The 22003-nt window shown below is 40.9% G+C and overlaps 2 protein-coding genes across 3 annotated transcripts in view; both read left to right on the plus strand.

Moving 5' to 3' along the window:
* Nucleotides 1-22003, plus strand: part of LOC118654202 (vascular endothelial growth factor receptor kdr-like) — a 463598-nt gene that overhangs the window by 171611 nt on the left and 269984 nt on the right. For both annotated transcript variants that reach the window (XM_036305522.1, XM_036305523.1), the window contains exons 6-10: nucleotides 2105-2264; nucleotides 3034-3170; nucleotides 3530-3707; nucleotides 17598-17715; nucleotides 19529-19701. In XM_036305522.1, coding sequence (XP_036161415.1) covers nucleotides 2105-2264; nucleotides 3034-3170; nucleotides 3530-3707; nucleotides 17598-17715; nucleotides 19529-19701 — 766 coding nt within the window. The remainder of the gene's footprint in view (nucleotides 1-2104; nucleotides 2265-3033; nucleotides 3171-3529; nucleotides 3708-17597; nucleotides 17716-19528; nucleotides 19702-22003) is intronic.
* Nucleotides 12969-14968, plus strand: LOC118654203 (apoptosis-inducing factor 1, mitochondrial-like). Its single transcript, XM_036305524.1, is given in 2 exon segments — nucleotides 12969-13789; nucleotides 13791-14968. Coding segments are annotated over 2 exon segments (1821 nt in total). The 3' UTR covers nucleotides 14791-14968.

Here is a 22003-nt window from a genome sequence, read left to right on the forward strand (position 1 = left end):
AGAAAATGGGGACATCTGTAATAGTGTCAACAACAATAAAATTAAAAGTTAAAAAGAGAAACAAATAGCCCTAGCCAGTTTGGCTCAGTAGATAGAATGTCGGCCTGAGGACTGAAGGGTCCCAGGTTCAATTCTGGTCAAGGACACATGCCTGAGTTGCGGGCTCGGTCCCCAGTTGGGGGCATGCGGGAGGCAACCGATCAATGATTCTCTCTTATCATGAATGTTTCTATCTCTCCCTCTTCCTTCCTCTCTGAAATCAATAAAAATATTTTTTTAAAAAAAGAAAAAATAATAAGTGTCTGAGTAGTTCTTGTTGGATAAGAATAAGATAACCAAACTGTGGGTCAAAAAGAGATAGAAGCTCAGTGTTAGAAGAGACCTTACAGTCTAATTTTCCACAAAAATTATTTTATAGCATCCTGGACAAATAGTCATTCAGCTATTGTTTCAATACTTTCAGTGACAGAGAAGTCACCATCTGATTGAGCCAAAATATGCATCACTGTCATTTCCACTTATTGGTCCCCATTATACCCTCTGTTATACACAAAAGTTCCCAAGTAAGAGTTCTTCAAATACTAGGAAAGAGCCTCTCCATCCCCAACCAATCACTAACTCCACCTACCACTTTCCATCCTCAAGTGTTTCTTTTGTCCCACTAAAAATGCCCTGTTTCTTAAACGATTCCTTATATAACAAGGCTTCCAAAACCTTAATAGTTTTTATTACCTTCCTCTGACCATGCTTCAATTTGTAAAGATCCTCCTTAAAATATAGGGTCCATTCTCATATACCAGTGGATATAAATTAGTATATTCTGCTGTGATGGACTTCGGTAAAATATATCAAGTGCTTGGAAAATGTCTGTACACTTTGATCCAGTAGTTGTTCATCTAAGGATCTTGTCCAGTGAATAAGCAAAGATCGAAACGTAAAGATATTCATTGTCACATTGTTTTAAATAAAACAAAAATTATTACAACATAAATATCTAACAAAAGAATGGTTAAATAAATATTAGAATACCAATATTATACAGTCATAAAATTGTTTATGAAGAGTTTTTAATAATATGAGAACATGCTAATTATATAATGTAAAATAGGAAAAAAAACAGGATACATTGTATATACTTTATAAGTACAGCTTATGTAACAATATATACATACATAGAAAAAAGACTGTAAGTAAATATGTTTTATTATTCCTAGTGGCTATTTCTGGGTTATAGGTCATCACTATTATTTTTTATTTATTTTCTCCAGTATTTTAAAAAAACGTTCACAATTGGTATATATTGCTTTTATATCAATCAAAAGAAGATTTAGTAATCCAGATCTGTTTAGAAACACACTAGCTGAGATTAAGAACTCAGCTTGTGCTGTTTGCAGCTGGATCCCTATTGCCTAGCACAGAATAGATACTATTAAATATTAAATGTTTGATTAAATGAATGAAAGTACAAGCTACAAATGCACTTCATGTGGGCCATTAAGTTCCTTAAAGTCTTTTTTCATATGTCCTTCCTTACTTGATGCAGAAAGAGCCACATACAGTAACAGAATGTAAGTAAGTATCAGGGGCCCTCATGAGAAGATGTGGAACCTGACAGCTGCGATTCTCTCACATATCTTAAAAAGGAGGCCCAATGAATCTTAGCATAGCCTTTTTGGCTCTAAATATATCCAATAGAAGAGCTATAAGCCTTAATATTCAAACCAATAATAAGCAATCAGTTTAGCAAGGTGTCCCCTATGAACTTCATCTGTAAAATGAGAGTAACATTAATACCTATCTCATAGAGTTATAAAGATTAAATGAGCTAATACAGTGCCTGGCACATAGTAAGTGTTTGGTAAGTGTTTATTACTATAATTATTATTTATTGAGTATCTACTCTAAGCCCATCACTGTGCTAATCTCTGAGAAGAAAACAAAGGTTAACCAGCACAGACTCAGTTCTGAGGAAACTTGGGTGGGTGAGCGGGAGGGCAAGCCACTCCTCTCGGTGGCTTCAGAGCAGATAGTTTGGGTATGATACTGATGACTGGCCAGAACTTTACATGTATGTGTTCCTATGTCCTCCTTTTTTGCCCCATAGTTACACTCTGCCACATTTTCCTATGGAAGCCAAAACTGGAATCCCAGGAAAGGCTTCATTGTGACCCGACCCTCTTACCACTTCTACAGCACCATGCTCCAGTGTATTGCCGAAGTTAATGGGAAGACACACAAGTCATTCTATCTCCCACAACGTCTGGGTATGTGATCTTACGTTTTTAGGTTAGGAAATGGGATCCTGCTGCTCCTGGTAATCACTTCCTATTTGTATAAACCTTACTTCAGCTATAATCTCTTCCATATTATTTAATAACTAGTGATTCTAAGCTTTTATTTTAAGAACTGTATGTATCTCAGTAAAAAAAGCCCAGACTAAGTTCTGTTACTGTTTTCATTTGCCTGCTCAATAGATCCATAAAATCAATGGTTTATCAGTGTCTAGCAATAGATACTTAGCTTTTATAAGTTTATCCTTGCAAAACTATGATGGTACATATCGTGGCTAAACAATGACATCTTGGAACTTTATATTAATGCTGCCCTTGTATAGAAGTGAAAACAGGTTTCTAATTCAGGGAATATCCTTTGCTCAGAGAATTCAGAAATGTAGCAGAATTAGCCACAGAGGGGCTTAATGGCTTTAGATCAGTAGGAGGAAAAACTTTCTGATGGAGAGTTTATTAAACTGTGTATATGATTTCCTAAGCAGGATTGCAGAATTCTTTTCATTGAAAAACCTCAAGAACTAGAAAGATAAGCCTTGACACCACCACCAAGCCTCTTGATATAATTTATATAAAATCTTATCCAGCAGTTTCTGAATCATGGAATCTTCTGGTTTGGTTTTGAGTCTACATTTCCATATAAGAAAAGGAATGAGAAATTGAGAATTCTAAGAAGTACTCCATAATCCAGATTTTTGTCTCTTGCCTTCTTTGTCAGTATTATGCCATCTGATATATTTTCCAGAAACCAAGAGAGAAAATATCTCCATCAGATACAACCACCAGAAACTTCTCATAGGAGATACCCTTTTCCTGCAATGTGTTGCAGAGACCACATTCAATGGACGAATCAAACTGAACTGGGTATTCAATCGGCAAGATGTAAGGACAGTATCCCTGCTCTAACTCTTCACAAATCCACCCACATCCTCTCTCTTTGCCATTCTCACTCAGTTCCTACTTTGGGTCAAGAACTAGGCAAAGTGCTAAGAAAGTCAACGAAGTTGAATTATAAGCAGCTTCTGCATTTAAGGAAGCCACTCTTGTCAGGGACTTGCATTTCATTTTTCACCACATCATGGTTCATTAGTTATGTATGTAATGTAATAGAAGTGCAGGAAAAGTGTCATGTTGCCATAGGGATTTTCTTTGGCTTTCTGTTGAGCTGTGACAAGTTAGGTACCTAGGAGTGCTCAATAATCTCAAGTGAAATTGTTCTCTTTTTTTTTCTCACCCCACAGTCCAAGACAACACCCAGGTGTTGTGAAATTAAAAGAAAATTGTACCAAGGATCCCCTGTGTACAAGAGTTATAGTAACTTGACCATTTGGAATGTAACTATGGAAGACAATGGTTTGTACATTTGCAGGGAAGAAAACAATACTGCCCTGCAAGCCAACATCACCATCATAGTGTACAGTACGTAATACTTTTACTCCTAACTCTTCCCTGAAAACTGGCCTGCCTACTCTTTTCCCACTATATATAAGAAATCACTCAGATACATCTTCATTTTTTCCAGTATTATAGTCTCTAAATCTTATAGTCCAAATGCTTTGGTGCTTAAATCAGAAAAGCTAGCAAATGTCAGGCAGCCCCTTCTCTGTTCTTTCACTCTGGCATGGGGATTGTATGCTAGAGAGCATTGTGATTTAACTTACATACTTTTACAACCTGTTGGCTAGTTACAGATGTATGTTTTAGGAACTTAAGGTGAAGTAGCTCATTAGTATTTTGGTCCATGTAAAGACTAGGTTCTTGAATCTTCTGTCTTTTTTGCCAATTTTTTGTGTGATCTTGGATAACTTGTTGCACCTCCCTGGGCTTCATTTTTTTTCTCATCTATCATCATCATTTTTTGCATCATTATAATATAATGTTTGAGGTTGCTTCTGGCTTGTTTTTCTGATATCAATGTGACTATAGATTTCCTAGTGAAAATAATTAAATGAACTTCAGCTTAACCTACTATGGGGCTGGGGGGGGGGGGGAGATGTCTCTCTTCCCACGGCCAGCGCAGAGAGAGAGAACATGGGGGTTGATGAATTCTTGTGTAGAACATGACGAGGTTTAAGGAAAAATGAATAAAACAAGACTGAGACAGACAGAGAGGGAAAGCCGGGCCTGGGTGTGGCGTCTGCCCTCTGATAGATGAACAGAGCCCCTCCCACATGGTGGGAAGTTTATTTATACTCAAAGTAACAGGAAGTTACATCACATCTGGGTGGGCCTTGAGTTCCTGGCAACATAATAGGACCTACTCCCCTTAGCACCTGGGCAGGAAAGTCAGACTGAGTGGCATCCTAGCCTCTTGACTAGGACCGCCCCCAGGGCATGGCTCTGCCTCCATCCTGAGTTCAGTTGATGGTGTCTAAAAAAAGCCCGAATGTGCTAGTCAGCAGCCCTCCATATCTCCCCCGATTTTTATATTTAAGCAACTAAAGTTAAAAATAAAACTTAATATCATAAACAAAACTTTGACTAAATAAAACTAATAAAAAAACAATATCAATGCAAACACAACAATAAGAGAGAAATCAAACTATAGCTATGTTAACATTTTTAGCTACTAACTGAAAGTCTCTTTTGCTGCTGGTGTATATTTACTCAGAGTCCTTAGACTTGGCTGTGCAAGGTCTTATAGAAGACTGGCAGCTAACCAATGTCAGCATATCCAGAAACATGGTTGAGGCTGTAACTTCCACCTCCGCTGGCTTTAGTTGTTAACTTCTTCAGCTGACCCTATGTTGACACCTCAGTCTTTTACGTAGTTTTCGTTTTCCTCTTCTGCATCGCTGTCATCAGGGCAACTTTCAGTCCCTCGAACGATGGGACAAGCAGCTTCTCTGGGTCCATCATAGTGACGCACATAATGCTCTGGCATCCAGATTGGCTGAGCTGTTCCTTCTGGAAAGATACAAAACACAACCTCTTCCCCACATTATTATTGAATCTGATAAAACTTTTGTCTGGTTTTTGCTTTCTTCAACCAGGCTAACTTGGCAGAGGCTATTGTACAGGAGGCCTGATGCCTCCCAGCTGCTGTACAACCCTCTGCATCGCAATTCAAAAAATTTAAAATATAAAGCAAAAAATTTTAAAATATAAAGATCATGACTGAGTTTATATTTGAGGTGACACATACATCTGTCTCCCCCTTTCTGTTTTAATAATTGCATTTAAATAGTACGATTGGTTTACTTCATTATTGCTTGAGAAGTATAAGGGATACTAGTTTTATGACAAATTTGATATTGTTGACAAAAGTACTGAAAACAGAATCAGCGTACGTGGATCCATTGTCTATTTATTTATTTATTTATTTATTTATTTATTTAGAGAGTTTTGGGTTGTTTTCTCTTTTGTAATACTTCTTTCCCTAAGATTTTCATGAATGAAAAATGGATATACTCACCTTTAAAAAAAGGTATAAATCAAAATCAAATTATTTGTACTTTTAGTATATGCATAATGGCTAAAATGTTTAGTCATTTAGTGAAAATGCAAATAAGACGATTTCTGTACAATCTCCTCCAAGTGTAAAATACATTTAAGAGGTTATTTTTTTTAAATTACATCTTTATTGTTCAGATTATTACAGTTGTTCTTCTTTTTTTCCCCCCATAGCTCTCCTCCACCCAGTTCCCACCCCACCCTCTGCCCATACCCCTCCCACTGTCCTCATCCATAGGTGTATGATTTTTGTCCAGTCTCTTCCTGCACCCCCACACCCCTTTGCCCCCAAGAATTGTCAGTCCACTCCCTTTCCATGCCCCTGGTTCTATTATATTCACCAGTTTACTCTGTTCATCAGATTTTTTTATTCACTTGATTTTTAGATTCACTTGTTGATAGATATGTATTTGCTGTTCATAATTTTTATCTTTACTTTTTTCTCCTTCCTCTTCTTAAAGAATACCTTTCAGCATTTCATATAATGCTGGTTTGGTGGTGATGACTCCTTTAGCTTTTTCTTATCTGTGAAGCTCTTTTTCTGACCTTCAATTCTGAATGATAGCTTTGCTGGATAAAGTAATCTTGGTTGTAGGTTCTTGCTATTCATCACTTTGAATATTTCTTGCCACTCTCTTTTGGCCTGCATAGTTTCTGTTGAGAAATCAACTGACAGTAGTATGGGTATTCCCTTGTAGGTAACTGAGTTTCTTTCTCTTGCTGCTTTTAAGATTCTCTCTTTGTCTTTTGCTCTTGGCGTTTTAATTATGATGTGTCTTGGTGTGGTCCTCTTTGGATTCCTTTTGTTTGGGGTTCTCTGTGCTTCCTGGACTTGTAAGTCTATTTCTTTCACTACTTAGGGGAAGTTTTCTGTCATTATTTCTTCAAATTGGTTTTCAATATCTTGCCCTCTCTCTTCTTCTGGCACCCCTATAATTCTGATGTTGGTACGCTTGAAGTTGTCCCAGAGGCTCCTTACACTATCTTCATATTTTTGGATTCTTTTTTCTTTTTGCTTTTCCGGTTGTGTGTTTTTCACTTCTTCGTATTCAAATCTTTGACTTGATTCTTGGGATCCTCTTGTCTGCTGTTGTATCTCTGTATATTATTCTTTATTTCAGTCAGTATATGCTTAATTTCTAGTTGGTCTTTTTTCATATCCTCCAGGGTCTCACTAAACTTATTGGCGGTTTCCAGAAAATTCTTGAAAAACCTTATAACCGTGGTTTTGATCTCTATATCCAGTTGTTTTCTTTCCTCCATTTCTGTCATTTGTGACCTGTTTCTTTGTCTCCGCATTTTTATGCTTCCTTGTGTTGGTAGAGTGGCTTTGTGTGCTAGGTGTCCTATAGGGCCCAGTGGCTCAGCCTCCCCAATTACCTGAGGTGGACACTCTTGGTGCACCCCTTTGTGGGCTGTGTGCACAGTCTTGTTGTAGTCTTGTTGTAGTTAAGCCTTGATTGTTGTAGTTATCACTGGGAGGAATTGACCTCCAGGCCAATTGGTAGTGAGAATCAGCTGTGTCTTCAGTGGGAGAACTTCTGTGCTGAAGACACCCTTCTGGGGCAAGACTTGCTTCAGTGGGGCTTTGGTGCTCATTGGGTCTTCCCCCTGAGTGTGTCCCTTATGGATCTGAAGAATTGTAGTCTGGATGGTCCCGCTCTGACCACTGGGTACACTGGCTCTTGGATCTAAGTAGGTGCTAATTTAGCCTCTGCCTGAGGCTACCCAGCAGGAGCTACGAAGAGATCTGCAGATTCCCCTTCCTTTTTTGGGGTTTGGAGGTGCCCAGATGAGGTCCAGCTGTGAAGCAATGCAAGCTGCTGTGGGGCCTTGGGCCTTCTCTTGGAAGTTCTGTGTCTGTCTGGCCCAGCTGCAATTTGTTAGGTAATTTTCAGATTAGAAAGGGCCAGGGCATTCATATGCAAAAGCCTCTGCAGCAGCCTGGGTGGGGCGGGGTCTCAGGGAATCAACAGGGTGGAGCAAGCAGCTATGGCTGATCCTCAGCCCTTCCCTAAGGGGCCCTGAGACTCAGTGTCCCGGTAATTGCTGCAAGCACCTCTGAGGGAAAGCAGCCCTCAAGTTCCAAGTTCTGCCTGCTGCCAGACAGTCCAGTTTCTCCCCGTATGAGTCCTGGGTCCCCACAGACTTCCCAGAACTGGAGTTCAGAGCAGTCGGGAGCTTGTGACTCCCTTCCGATTCAAAAAGACAGCCGCGTCCTCAGCTGCCAGCCCTTGCCGCGTGCGCCTCCGTACCTCTGCACTTTACTTCCGCACCTCCTCTGAGTCTCAGTGTGGTTTTCTCTTTTCTTCTAGTTGTAGAATTTCCACTCAGCCAGCCTTCCTGTAGTTCTGGATGATGTCCGTTTTGTCTTTTCGTTGTATTTTTGAAGTTGCTGTGGGAGGCAGCAATTTCCGGTGTTTACCTATGCCGCCATCTTGGTTTCTCCTCCCCATTGTCTGTTTTTAGCTCTAGGGGAGCTCCTAGTACCATAAAGGCAATGATTAATTATGTGCTAGGCACTCTTCTCTGTTACTTTTCCTTAATAAATCTTGATAAGTGAATGCTGCCTGAAGGGTTTAAATCCTTTTAAGACTCTTCATTCCACATCTGCAGACTATAAGTAAACATATGAGAACAAGAATGAGACAAACAATAGTGGTTATGCTGAGAGGTAAATGCAATGATGTCCAGTGAAAGGGGTTAAACTCTTTCAAGTCCTCTTTAAATTGCTGCCAGGCATTAAGGGAATTGGTTTGTAAGTTTGCCTGGGATAATTGTACAATATGCTGTTATAATTCTAAAATATCAAGGGTTGTGTTACCTTTCCCCAAAGCACTAAGAAGATGATTTTTTATTGATTCCCTAGGGTGCAGGGTACTATTATAGGGAACAGGGGTAACACAAATCTGAGAGAAATTATAATGACACTGCAAAGATATTCTTTGCTCTAGGCCATGGATTTTATCACCCATCCACAGGACTGTAGACTTTAGTGCCAATAATTCTACCTCAAACTGGCTGTCAATTCTTTTTTGTATAGACAGGGTCTTAGTTACATTTTTCTTGACTTGTTGTGCAAACTGAGAGGTTTGAACAGTCTGTACCATTGATGAAGCAGCAATGCCCACAGAAGTAAGTAACGTTACTAGGGCAAAGATTTATGCAATTAACATTCCAAGAAATCTTTTTTGTCTTTTTAAGATTTTTACTAGATCATGCAACAGTTGGTAGGTTTGGTGAGATTCCCAAGGCTCAGTTAAGTTGGTGGGAGCCCAAGCAAAAGCTGCTTGTTTTAAAATCACGAGGAACTTCTTTTGAAATGTAGAATTAATACAATGGGATAAAGTGCAACCTGTGCATGGCACCTCATACAGATGGCTTGTAACATTAAGGTGCATCTGGATGGGGCCTGAGAGGAGTACAAATGAATCAAACACACAGGCAATAGCAAGCACTGTCTAATTGAAAGTTCCTTGTAAAGCAAAAATGGAATTATTTGAGCTATAATTAAAACTATTCCATTTAATAGGTGCAAGTACAGCAGCTAATCTCCACTGCATACTTTGTAGGGGCTGATTGTCATGTTGCAATTGAGGCCCAACAAATTCTCCTCCATGCCATGAGATGGAGTGATTTGCTTCAACATATAGATAGAATGTGTTCCCTTTCCATTTTAGGGTGCGATTGTTACTATATAAAGACCCATAAGGGCTCCAGTCCACAAAGAAAAAATTGTTATTAAGTTTGCTGGTGGTAGGATAATTACTATAACAGTCTTGCCAATTAATTTCTTCCTTGGTGGGGTACCATTCATAAGACTTTTTACATAATGGCTTAGTTAGGGGGTGTTTTAGCACACTTACATTTTCTGCACCTCTCCCTGGAGCAAGTAGAGATAATAAACGTATTTGAGCTTTTTCTTCCCCATCCTTTGGGGTCCAAGCTGGCCAAAAACCTCTCCTTAATTTTACACACAAGGGAACAGTGGTTTGATTTAGTGTCATACAAAAGGGATTCAGTGCACATTCACTGGTATTACAAGTGAAAATCAATTGTAAAGTAACAATTTTAAAATAATTTAGGCTTAATGTAATATTCTTTACCTGTGTAAAATTATACTTTGCCCATATACTTCCTTGCCCCACCTGTGGTCCTCCTGGATGACCAAGGCTTTGGGTATCATTGGTGACTATATTAGGTGGACAATCAGCCCACTTAAGGGGTCTTACCCATGGTGGGTCAGGAACATAAGTCCAAAATACCTCCCCATTCGCCCCTGGTAGCATTACTTTACAGCTGATTACTGCTAGCATGGCATGAAGGATGTTCTCAGGTGTTCCTGGGCTCCAGGTTACTTCTGGGCTCTTCGCTGTCCATTTCGTCCTCCTCCCACTTCTTATCTTCAGTGAGTTGCTTGGACCACTGCTTTTCACAGCTGGGGAAGTTGATTACCTGCAGCTATAAGGCATGGCTCCAGGTGCAGTCTCCTCTTTAACCTGGCCAGTTCTCTCGGATCCATGTTGAAGTTACTATTTCTTGCAGGAATCCACACGGGCTTAGAGAAATTTTCTGGAAATATATAAGCATATCCTTGACCAAATGTTAAGAGGGAATTTCCTATAATTTAGATTTGAGATTCTTTCATTTAACCAGAGCATTTTCCTTTTGGCCCACTTTGACACCAGTGCACATTCACTGGTATTACAAGTGAAAATCAATTGTAAAGTAACAATTTTAAAATAATTTAGGCTTAATGTAATATTCTTACATGAGATTATTCTACTATGCCCCTATTTTGTATTAAAATAATATAAAGAGGCTTTTGAAAAAAATTTTAATGCAGTCTTGATAACTTTAGATTTAATTTCTTGTATAGAAATATGACTGCTTTGGATACATAACATGTTAAGCAATTTTTGAACCATCAATAAGAATTTTAGTTAATACTTCAGAAACAGTTTCTTGTACAGTACAATTAAGTTTTCTTGAATATTTATTTATTTCAATTAACCAATTTAAATTAATTTGAAATGAGGTTTATATTTTAATTTTACTTGTCTTTGTGGACAGTAAATAACATTAATTGGATTTCTGCTACCAGTCCCTTTGAGTACGTTGACATAAGCTATTTAACCTTTGTTTAGGGAGAGAAAATATAGATCATTAACTTTTAATTGTCCTTAGTTTAAGGAAGACAGGGTTTTCTAGATGACTTCAAACCCCTTGGCATTTATACCTTTTAGATGCAAATTGCTGTTACATGTGAGTCAAGAAATTAGAAAAATAACTTTGTGGGTCTGTGCATACACTTAATAGTAACTTTCATGACATTCAAGGCATATGCATTTAAATAGAACATTGTTATTAATTAATTATTTTTTTAAATTCATTTGGCAGAGTTTCTTCATGCAATCTCAAGTATATTCATTGGTCTAATTTAGTTATTTCTTTTTAGGGAGAAGGAATAAATCTTTTTTTTTGTATTACCCCAGGGCCCTTTGAGGTGTCACAAAATCTGTCCTTCAGTTACATTCTTGAAGTATTACATTTGGAAAAGCCATCAAATATATCCAATTTAAAGATTATTAAAAACTCAAACCAGTTCTTAACATTAAAGAATTTAGTCTTGACCATAGAATTAATTATTTTCAATCTGGCCATTGACTTTTTATGATATACCTTGAATGTCAGAGAAACTGCTGGAAGAACACGCTTATTGCCTGCCCATTTTCTCCCTGCAAAGCTGTGGTCACAGTCAGAGAATTTAAGACATTTAATACTGCTAGGTAAGGTAGTCACATTAAATAACTTTCCTTTAGTATACATGGTGAATGCTATTAATAATTAGATTTAATGCTTGAATAATATTCTTCAGTTTATTCTGTACCTTTAAAGAATGTTTATATCTGCAAGCTTTTAAGAATTTAAACTTCTATTGTCAGCTTTTACTAAAGTCGACTGCTTAAAACATTGATCTGTCATATAACTGAAATTATATGAGACCTTGATGATATTTTAAAAGCTAATTTATTAAGCAATCAGAATAAGCATCTTCATTGAAAAAACATAGTAAATAAATCCGAGAGGCATGCATGCCGCCCCATCCCCAAGGCCCAAAACTCCGCCTTTAATTCCACCCTTGAAATTCCATTCTGCCTCAGTAAGCAAACATTCCTTTTGCGATTGGCTAATTCAAAGGGAGGGGCGGGCCTTTGCTGTTTCAAGATGGTGTGGCCCCCAGGAACATCATGTGCCATGTGGCCCAAGATGGTGGCCGCTTAAGCCTTTTATTAGATATAAAAGATAACTTGCTTATCACACTCAGTTGAAAATGCAGAATTAATCCTCTTTTCTAACTAGATTTAGATTGAAAATTCACTAGAATTATATAACTTTTTAAATCTTTTTTTTTTTTGTTATATATTTTATTGATTTTTTACAGAGAGAAAGGGAGAGAGATAGAGAGTTAGAAACATCGATGAGAGAGGAACATCGATCAGCTGCCTCCTGCACATCTCCTACTGGGGATGTGCCCGCAACCCAGGTACATGCCCTTGACCGGAATCGAACCCGGGACCTTTCAGTCCGCAGGCCGACGCTCTATCCACTGAGCCAAACCGGTTTCGGCAACTTTTTAAATCTTAACTTAATTCCTAAACTCTTAAAAGTTTCAATCTTTTTTTTTTGATAATGAGACAGAACTCAGACAAAAACAATATACAAAAAAAACAAACAATATACAAAACAAATCTCAAGTCATACGAAACACATCTGACAAATAAATTCAATTTTATACTGTAGATATTTTATGACCCAAATTTAAACCCAAACACCCATAAGTGAGATAATGTGAATAAGCACCTCTCCAAAGAGAACATAGCCATATGAAAAAATGCCCAACTTCACTAAACATCAGAGAGATGCAAATTAAAACTATAATGAGGTATCACCACACACCTGCCAGAATGGCTACCATCAATAAATCAACAGATAACAAGCACTGACAAGGATGTAGAGGAAAGGGGACCCTAGTACACTGTTGGTGGGAATGCAGACTGGTGCAGCCATATGGAAAACAGTTTGGAGTTTGCTCAAAAAATTAAAATATAACTTACAGTGTGCGCGAAGCGAAGGTGGGGGGGGAGTGGGCCGGGGCCCAGAGTGTTTGACCTGTCAGTGCATGAGAAGAAAGGAAGGAGGAGGTCCCGAGTAGCAGCTGCCAAAATGTACCGGCGTGGAAGCCTGGCAGCAGGTGCTTTGAAGCAGAAGCTGGCTCCCTTGGTGCGGACTGTGTGCATCCGAGGCCCGAGGCAAAGGAACCGGCTTCCAGTTGTGCAGTGTCATCACCTAGAATCCCCTTCTAGATCACTAGCGTCCGCAGGTGCTTCTGGGAAAGATGGCAGCAGACTAGTATACTTCTTAATTGTAGGAGCAACAGTCATTGGGGCAGGAGTTTATTATGCCTACAAGCTTATAAAAAGTGACCAAAAAAGATATAATGAAAGAATTTCAGGATTAGGGCTGACACCAGAAGAGAAACAGAAGAGGGCCGCATTATCTGCTCCAGAAGGAGAGCCAGTTGCTCAAGTCAGGGTACCAAGTCATGTTCCATTCCTGCTCATTGGTGGAGGCACTGCTGCTTTCGCTGCAGCCAGATTCATCAGGGCTCGGGATCCTGGGGCCAGGGTACTGATTGTATCTGAAGATTCTGAGCTGCCATACATGCGGCCTCCTCTTTCAAAAGAACTGTGGTTTTCAGATGATCCAAATGTCACAAAGACACTGCGATTCAGGCAGTGGAATGGAAAAGAGAGAAGCATATATTTCCAGCCACCTTCTTTCTATGTCTCTGCTCAGGACCTGCCTCACATTGAGAATGGTGGTGTGGCTGTCCTCACTGGGAAGAAGGTAGTACATGTAGATGTGAGAGGCAACATGGTGAAACTTAATGATGGCTCTCAAATAACCTATGAAAAGTGTTTGATTGCAACAGGAGGCACTCCAAGAACTCTGTCTGCCATTGATAGGGCTGGAGCAGAGGTGAAGAACGCTTTTCAGAAAGATTGGAGACTTTAGAACCTTAGAGAAGATTTCCCTGGAAGTCAAGTTGATTACGATTATCGGTGGGGGCTTCCTTGGTAGTGAACTGGCCTGTGCTCTTGGCAGAAAAGCTCAAGCCTCAGGCACCAAAGTGATTCAGCTCTTCCCTGAGAAAGGAAATACGGGAAAGGTCCTCCCTGAATACCTCAGCAATTGGACCATGGAAAAAGTCAGACGAGAGGGGGTGAAGGTGCTGCCCAATGCCATTGTGCAATCAGTTGGAGTCAGTGGTGGCAGGTTACTCATCAAGCTGAAAGATGGCCGGAAGGTAGAAACTGACCACATAGTTGCAGCTGTGGGCTTAGAGCCCAATGTTAAGTTGGCTAAGACTGGTGGACTAGAAGTAGACTCAGATTTTGGTGGCTTCCAGGTAAATGCAGAGCTCCAAGCACGCTCTAACATCTGGGTGGCAGGAGATGCTGCATGCTTCTATGGTACAAAATTGGGTAGGAGGTGGGTAGAGCACCATGATCATGCTATTGTGAGCAGAAGATTGGCTGGAGAAAATATGACTGGAGCTGCTAAGCCATACTGGCATCAATCAATGTTCTGGAGCAGTTTGGACCCTGATGTTGGCTATGAAGCTATTGATCTTGTGGATAGTAGTTTACCCATGGTTGGTGTCTTTGCAAAAGCATCTGCACAAGATAACCCGAAATCTGCCACAGAGCAGTCAGGGACTGGTATTCGATCAGAGAGTGAGACAGAGTCAGAAGCCACAGAAATCCCTGTTCTTCCAAGCAACCCTGGGGTCCTCCAGATCCCTGTTTAAGGGGAGGACTACGGGAAAGGTGTTATCTTCTACCTCAGGGACAAAGTGGTGGTGGGGATTGTGCTGTGGAACATCTTCAACCGAAGGCTGACAGCAAGGAAGATCATTAAGGACGGTGAGCAACATGAAGATCTAAATGAAGTAGCTAAAATATTCAACATTCATGAAGACTGAAGCCCCCCAGTGGAATAAGCAAGCACTTTGCTGTCCCTGACAGCAGCTTGGATGACTAAAGGAGCATTTTTTTATTCCTCCGTGTGTATGAGTGTGAATGATCATGTCCCTTGTGAATATTTCAGCGATGTAGGCATATGTTTAATGTTCACATCACTAAATAAAACCTGATTCTTCTAAAAAAAAAAAAAATATATATATATATATATATATATATATATATATATATATATATATATAACTTACATTTGACCCAGTGATCCCACTTCTGGGAATATATCCAAAGAAACCCAAAACATCAATCATAAAGAATATATGCATCTGAGAGATGCAAATCAAAACAACAATGCGGTACAATCTCACACCTGTCAGAATGGCTACCATCAACAAATCAACAAACGACAAGTGCTGGCAAGGATGTGGAGAAAAAGGAACCCTCTGTGCGCTGCTGGTGGGAATGTAGACTGGGTCAGCCACTGTGGAGAACAGTATGGAGTTTCCTCAAAAAATTAAAAATGGAGCTCCCATTTGACCTAGTAATCCCACTTCTAGGAATATATCTCAAGAAATCAGAAACACCAATAGAAAGGATATATGTAACCCCTATGTTCATAGCAGCACAATTTATAATAGCTAAGATTTGGAAATAGCCTAAGTGCCCATCAGCAGATGTGTGGATTAAAAAACAGTGGTACATCTACACAATGGAATACTATGCTGCTATAAAAAAGAAGGAACTCCTACCAGTTGCAACAGCATGGATGGACTGGAGAGCATTATGCTAAGTGAAATAAGCCAGTCAGAGAAAGATAAATATCACATGATCTTACTCATTTGTGGAATACAATGAACAACATAAACTGATGAAGAAAAATAGATCCCGAGACATAGAAGCATCAAACAGACCATCTAATCTCAGAGGGAAGGCATAGGGCGGGGGTGTAAGAGATCAACCAAATGACTTATATGCATGCATATAAGCATAACCCATGGACACAGACAGTAGGGGGGTGAGGGCATGTGCTGGGGGTGGGAACGGCCGGGAGAGGTCAATGGGGGGAAAAGGAGACATATGTAATACTTTAAGCAATAAAGAATTTAAATTAAAAATAATGCATCCCCATGTTCATAGCAGCATTATTTAAATAGGTAAAATCTGGAAACAGTTCAAGTGACCATCAATAGATGAATGGATAAAAAAGATGTGATACATTTACACAATGGAATACTATGCAGCTGTAAAAATGAAGGTTCTCTCACCCTTTGAGACAGCATGGAGGGACCTGGAGACTACTATGCTAAGTGAAATAAGCCAGTCAGAGAAAGACAAATATAATATGATCTTACTTATATGTGGAATCTAATGAACAAAATAGGTCCTGAGGTATGGATGCATAGAACAGAATAACAGATCTTAGTGGGGAGGTGAAGAGAGTGGAAATGGGAGGATACAGGAAGAGATTAACCAGATGATATATATGCATACTAGAGGCCCAGTGCATGAAATTCATGCACGGGTGGGGGGGGGTTCCCTCAGCCTGACCTGCACCCACTCAAATCCGGGACCTCTGGGGGGATGTCCGACTGCCTCTCACAATCCTGAACCACTGACTCCTAACGGCTCACCTGCCTGCCTGCCCTATCACCCCTACCCCTCTGCCTGCCTGCCTGATCTCCCCTAACCACCTCTGCTTGCCTACCTGATTGCCGCTAACTGCTCCTCTGCTTGCCTGTTCTCCCCTAACTGCCTCTGCCTCACCCCATACCTGGATCCCAGAATTCCCTCCTCCAGCTAGTCGCAGGCACCTGGGACCCGGGCTTCCCTCCCTCTGGCTAGCTGTAGGCACCCAGAACCCGGGATGGCTTTGCCCAGACTGGCTGTAGCCACAGGGGACTGTGGGTGGGTGGCTTTGCCGGGACCACAGCCACAGGCGCCTGGGATTGCGGGGTGGGTGGCTTGTCCTTCTCCTGGCTGCAGCCACAAGTGCTGGCACCTGGGACTGCAGGGCAGATGGCTTGTCCCTCTCCCAGGCCACAGGTTCAGATGCAGCCGCTGGCACCTGGGACCATGGGGCAGGCGGCTTGTCCCTCTCCCAGGCTGCAGTGTCAGCTGCTGGCGCCCAGGTCCACAGGGCAGGTGCAGGTCCCTCTCCTGGGCTGCATCCTGGCTGGTCCCTATTCTTCTCTCACGAGCTCATTTGTGCCTTGCTGTTCCCCATTCCTCTCTCGTGAGCTCATTTGTGCCTGGCTGGTCCCCATTCCTCTCTCGTGAGCTCATTTGTGCCTCGCTGGTCCCCATTCCTCTCTTGTGAGCTCATTTGTGCCTGGCTGGTCCCCATTCCTCTCTCCCCAGTGTTGAGTGTCTGAGCCATTAGGGTGTGACAGCATCAAGGTGTGATGACCATTTGCATATTAGCTCTTTATTATATAGGATATGCATATCTCATGGACACAGATAATAGTATGAGGACGGCCTGGTGTGGTGCAGGGATTGGGTAGAAGGGAGCAGAAAGGGAGAAAATGGGAAACATCTGTAATACTGTCAACAACAAAAAAAGAATTAAAAAAATCAATGAATATATCCTCGGGTGAAGATTTAAAAAAAAGAAAAATGAAAAAAAAAGAATTATCCCTTTAAAAATTCCAACAGTGCCTCCCTCCAATCCACACTGAGAAACACCAGCTTATGATAATCAAGATTGATCCTTCTGGGGCTGGGAAGGATGTGATTGCTAATGGGAAGTGTGAAAAAAATTGGGACTCAGTTAAACCTTCTTCTTCTGACTCCATCCCTGTTCTACTTCCAGAAAAACCATTCCTCAATGTGAGCTACAAGAGAAGCCGCATTTATGAGGTGACAGCTGGACAAAGTATGCTCAAAATGGGAGTAAGAGTGGATGCTTTCCCTCACCCCAATGTAACCTGGTAAGTAGGGCCTTTTATCCTGGGTGTTTCCTGTTTCCCAGAGTCTCTTAATTCCCACCCTTAACACCTGTTCCTTCAATACATCCTTACTGGAGGTCAGTGTTGCAGCAGACCCTGGGCTAGGTAGTGAGGACACAGAAATATACCCTAACCCCAATCCTACTTTCAGGGCACTGACAGCCCTAGAAACTAGTGCTTTATCTTCTCCTCTATAGGTTTCTTTGCTTGTTTCCATTTTCTTTTATTGATCTTTCATGTATTTGGAAAAATGAGTTTTCTACTCTGAAAAGAGAGGAGGAAAAAAGACTGGGAAGGTACCAAGGCCATTGCAGAATTCCATAATCTCAGATTTGGAAGGATTCTTGAAGGTATTCTTACCCAGTCTAATAGAGATACTGTAAGGGTAAGAAATAATACAATAGAAAGAATATGGGCTTTTGAGCCAGACAACCTGTGTTCTAATTCTAGTTCATCAAGTTACCAAGCAAGTTACTTAAACTCTCTAAGTTTCAGTTTCTTTATCTGTAAAATTTGTGTGGTGATATTCTATTATTATAGAATTGTTCTAAGGAGTAAATGATAAATTATTGTTTTTTTAAAAAATCTCTATTGCTTATTAAAGTAGACAGTATAGAATCATTAAAGACTGGAGTCGGGAGTGATAAATTTGATGCTAAGCTTTAGGAATATTAACATGGCCTTATGTGTGTCAAATGGTTTGGAATGGAGAAAGACTAGAGAAATAGCTACCAGCTTATAGGGTTATAGCAATAGTTGTGAGACATTATATGGCCCTGCATAATCTGAAGGCAATGAGATATAAGAAATAGATTTGGAAAACATTGCAGAGGCAGAATCTTCAGGATTCAGTATCCAATTAGATGTCTGAATCAAAACCCAAAATTATAATTCTTTCACAATTTTTAAGTTTGGTGGAATGTGAAACTGGTGCTGCTATTACCAGTCTGGGTTTCATCAGGATGAAAATGTAGTGTGAATGGAGCAGGAAAGGAACACCAGGATGAGCTTATTTAGAGATAGTCAATTAACATTTTGAAATATGGGTCTGGAACTACATGTTGAAGCTGTCAGCTAGGGAGTCATCAACTGGGAGTGGATAAATGCACCCAGGCAGAGTGCATCCACAGAAAAGAACCCAAAGGCAAAATCCAGGGGAACATTTATATTGGGAGGTTTAAGACTTTATTACATTATTACTGATATTTACACAACATATTCAGATCATTAGCAACTCCTAAATTTCTTATCCAAAACCCCTATCTCCTTATTTCTTCAGTTTGCTGAAATATTTTAAGTTCTTGCTCTGTAGGAAACATAATTAACGAGGAAGGAAATGGAAGAAGAGTCAGTGAAGAAGAGAGAGAAACAATGATTAGAATAGTGTCCCAGAGGCTCTCGAAGATCTGAAGTTTATGAATGCTGAGAGAAGGCACTGGCTTTGATAAGCAGGGCATTGCTGGTAAACCTGGAGAATATGGTTTTGAATGTCAGAGAGAAAACTCTGAGTTTCAAGTGTTAAGGAATGATTGGAAAGTGAGGAAGTGGAAGCATGGGTGAGGCCACTTTCCAAAAGTTTTTATTATTAAGGAAAAAGGAAAAGACAGATTTAAGTTTTTAATACTAGTGTGGCTGTACAAAGGTGCTCCAGCCTGAGAATTTTATAGAGATGATTCTACTGCTTAACCTCTCTTTGCTGATCATGATGAAGCATAATCAAAATGTCACTGGGGTAGAAAGCTGTATGTCCTAGAAGCTGTCACTGTACTAACTATTCCTTCCCCATGCCTCACAGGTTCAAGGATGGAAAACCACTCCTAGTAAACCATACCATTCAACTTGACCCTGTCAAGTACAAACTCACAATCCTGGAAGTGAACGTAAAGCATGCGGGCAACTACACTTTTGCTCTGAGCAACAGCAAGCATGGACTCTACAAAAACCTCACCATACAACTGATTGTCAATGGTGAGTTTTTGGGATTTGGAATCCATGTAACAATTCCAGGTTCCTGTGCCTATTGTGATAGAAAAAAAAATCAAAGCAGGAATACAATAGGAGCTACCTCAGCTATGAAGGGACAAGGGTTTTGAAGGTGCTTTTGGTCACAAGATGTTTGTTGATTAACCCTCTATGCTGATAGAATTTTCAGAGCTCTGACAAATTCATTTCCTGTCATTTTCTGTTACCAGAGACCCTTAAAATTGGTCTATTCTTATTGAGGAAATGTCATTTGTGGTGGGGAGAACCCAAACTCCATCTTGGTAACTGTTTCTGTACATGAAATATAACTTGCTTGGTAACTTGATGAACTGGAATTGGGACACAGGTTGTCTGGCTCAAAAGCCCATATTCTTTCTATTGTATTATTTCTTATCCTAGATCAGCCGTGGGCAAACTACGGCCCGCAGGCCATATTCGGCCCATTTGAAATGAATAAAACTAAAAAAAAAAAAAAAAAAAAAAAAAAGACCGTACCCTTTTATGTAATGATGTTTACTTTGAATTTATATTAGTTCACACAAACACTCCATCCATGCTTTTGTTCCGGCCCTCCGGTCCAGTTTAAGAACCCATTGTGGCCCTCGAGTCAAAAAGTTTGCCCACCCCTGTCCTAGATCCACTGCTGCTGATTTCCCTTGAAAGTAGAACAAAATGATCAAATCATACATTCTGAGCACAGCCACCACTGTCTGCCTGATAATGTCCTTACTCCAATTTTATCTAATGGCTTGAAAGCCAATATGACTTAGCTAGTTTATCTCTTCCCCCAAACCTCTCTCTGTCTCTGCATTGTCTTCCAGCAGGAGAACTTCCTGCTATTATGAGCAGCCTACATTACCTTTCACTTACATATTGGGCTTCTGGTAAGGAGAAGGGAAGTCCATGAGAAATAAGAGCCATTCTTGAATAGAATGGCCCTTTATATTTTTAGTCTTATTTCATCACAGAGCAGAAAGAGAAAGAGAAGCCAGATGTGTCCTTATGTAGCTCTAGGATTATGCCTCCCCATCTTTTCTTTCTCAACAACAAAGCTTTGCAAATAAACAGAGGTTGTGGGAGGGAGGGAAGCTTCCTAGGTTCTTATTCAGCATATTTGTTTTATATAAACCATAGATTATCTGTTACTTGCCCATCCTTGCTTACTATGAATGTTTCCTAGATTTCTCTGGGCCTCCCACTACCAAAAAGAGCAGGCTAATTTGAAAAACTAAAAACAGCTACCACCACTATCCCCATCACTACCACAATTGCCATGGTTAGATAATTTCCATTTTGGACGTGGAGGTAAGCACATGGTACCTTTTTGCCACCTCTGTTAGTCTCTCAATTTAGGTTGATCACTTGTCACCTTTTCAGTCAAGTGAGCACATAATAAAGGGAAGTTTAGCCTTAGTACCTATTCTCAAACCCATATTCTCTGCATCAAGCTCTTACTGGTCATGTGAGCTTAGCAATTCACTTAGCTCTTATGATCCTGTTTAATCATCCTATCTAATAATAGACAAACATGGTAATTGACCGTACCTTCGCTATGCCTCCCATTGGCTAATCAGCACGATATGAAAATTAACCACCAACAAAGATGGAGGCTAATTTGCATACTGCAGGCAGGGCGGGACAGCGCCATCCCGCCTGCCCTGCCGCCATCTGGGCCTGCTATCTGCGACCCAGGGTGGCGGGCGTCTATGTGCCCAGGGTGGCCGGGTGGTGCAGCAGCGATCAGCCAGCCCGCCCGGCCTCCATCCGGGCATCCCATGTGCAACACGACCTGTGGCAGCAGCGATGGGCCAGCCCGCCCGGGCGTCCTGTGTGCGACCCGACCCGGGGTGGCGCACCAACCCCTGGATCGGCCCTGCCATGTGCGCGACCTGGGGAGGTGGGGCAGGCACCGAGGGATCGGGCCTGCCATCTGCCACCCAGGGAGCGGGCCTAAGCCAGCAAGTGGTTATCTCCCGAGGGGTCCTAGACTGTGAGAGGGCACAAGTGGGGCTGAGGGACACCCCCCCCGCCAGTGCACAAATTTTTGTGCACCCAACCTCTAGTCTATATAATAAAAGCCTAAGCGACCATTACGGTGGAACGACCAGAACAACCATTTGCTATGATGCACACTGACCACCAGGGGGCAGATGCTCAATGCAGGAGCTGCCTTCTGGTGGTCAGTGCACTCCCACAGGGGGAACACTGCTCCACCAGAAGCCTTGCTCATGGCTGGCAATCACAGTGGCAGTGGTGGGAGCCTCTCTCACCTCCACAGCAGTGCTAA

This window comes from Myotis myotis, unplaced genomic scaffold (assembly GCF_014108235.1).
Source record: "Myotis myotis isolate mMyoMyo1 unplaced genomic scaffold, mMyoMyo1.p scaffold_m19_p_4, whole genome shotgun sequence".
Taxonomy (NCBI): domain Eukaryota; kingdom Metazoa; phylum Chordata; class Mammalia; order Chiroptera; family Vespertilionidae; genus Myotis; species Myotis myotis.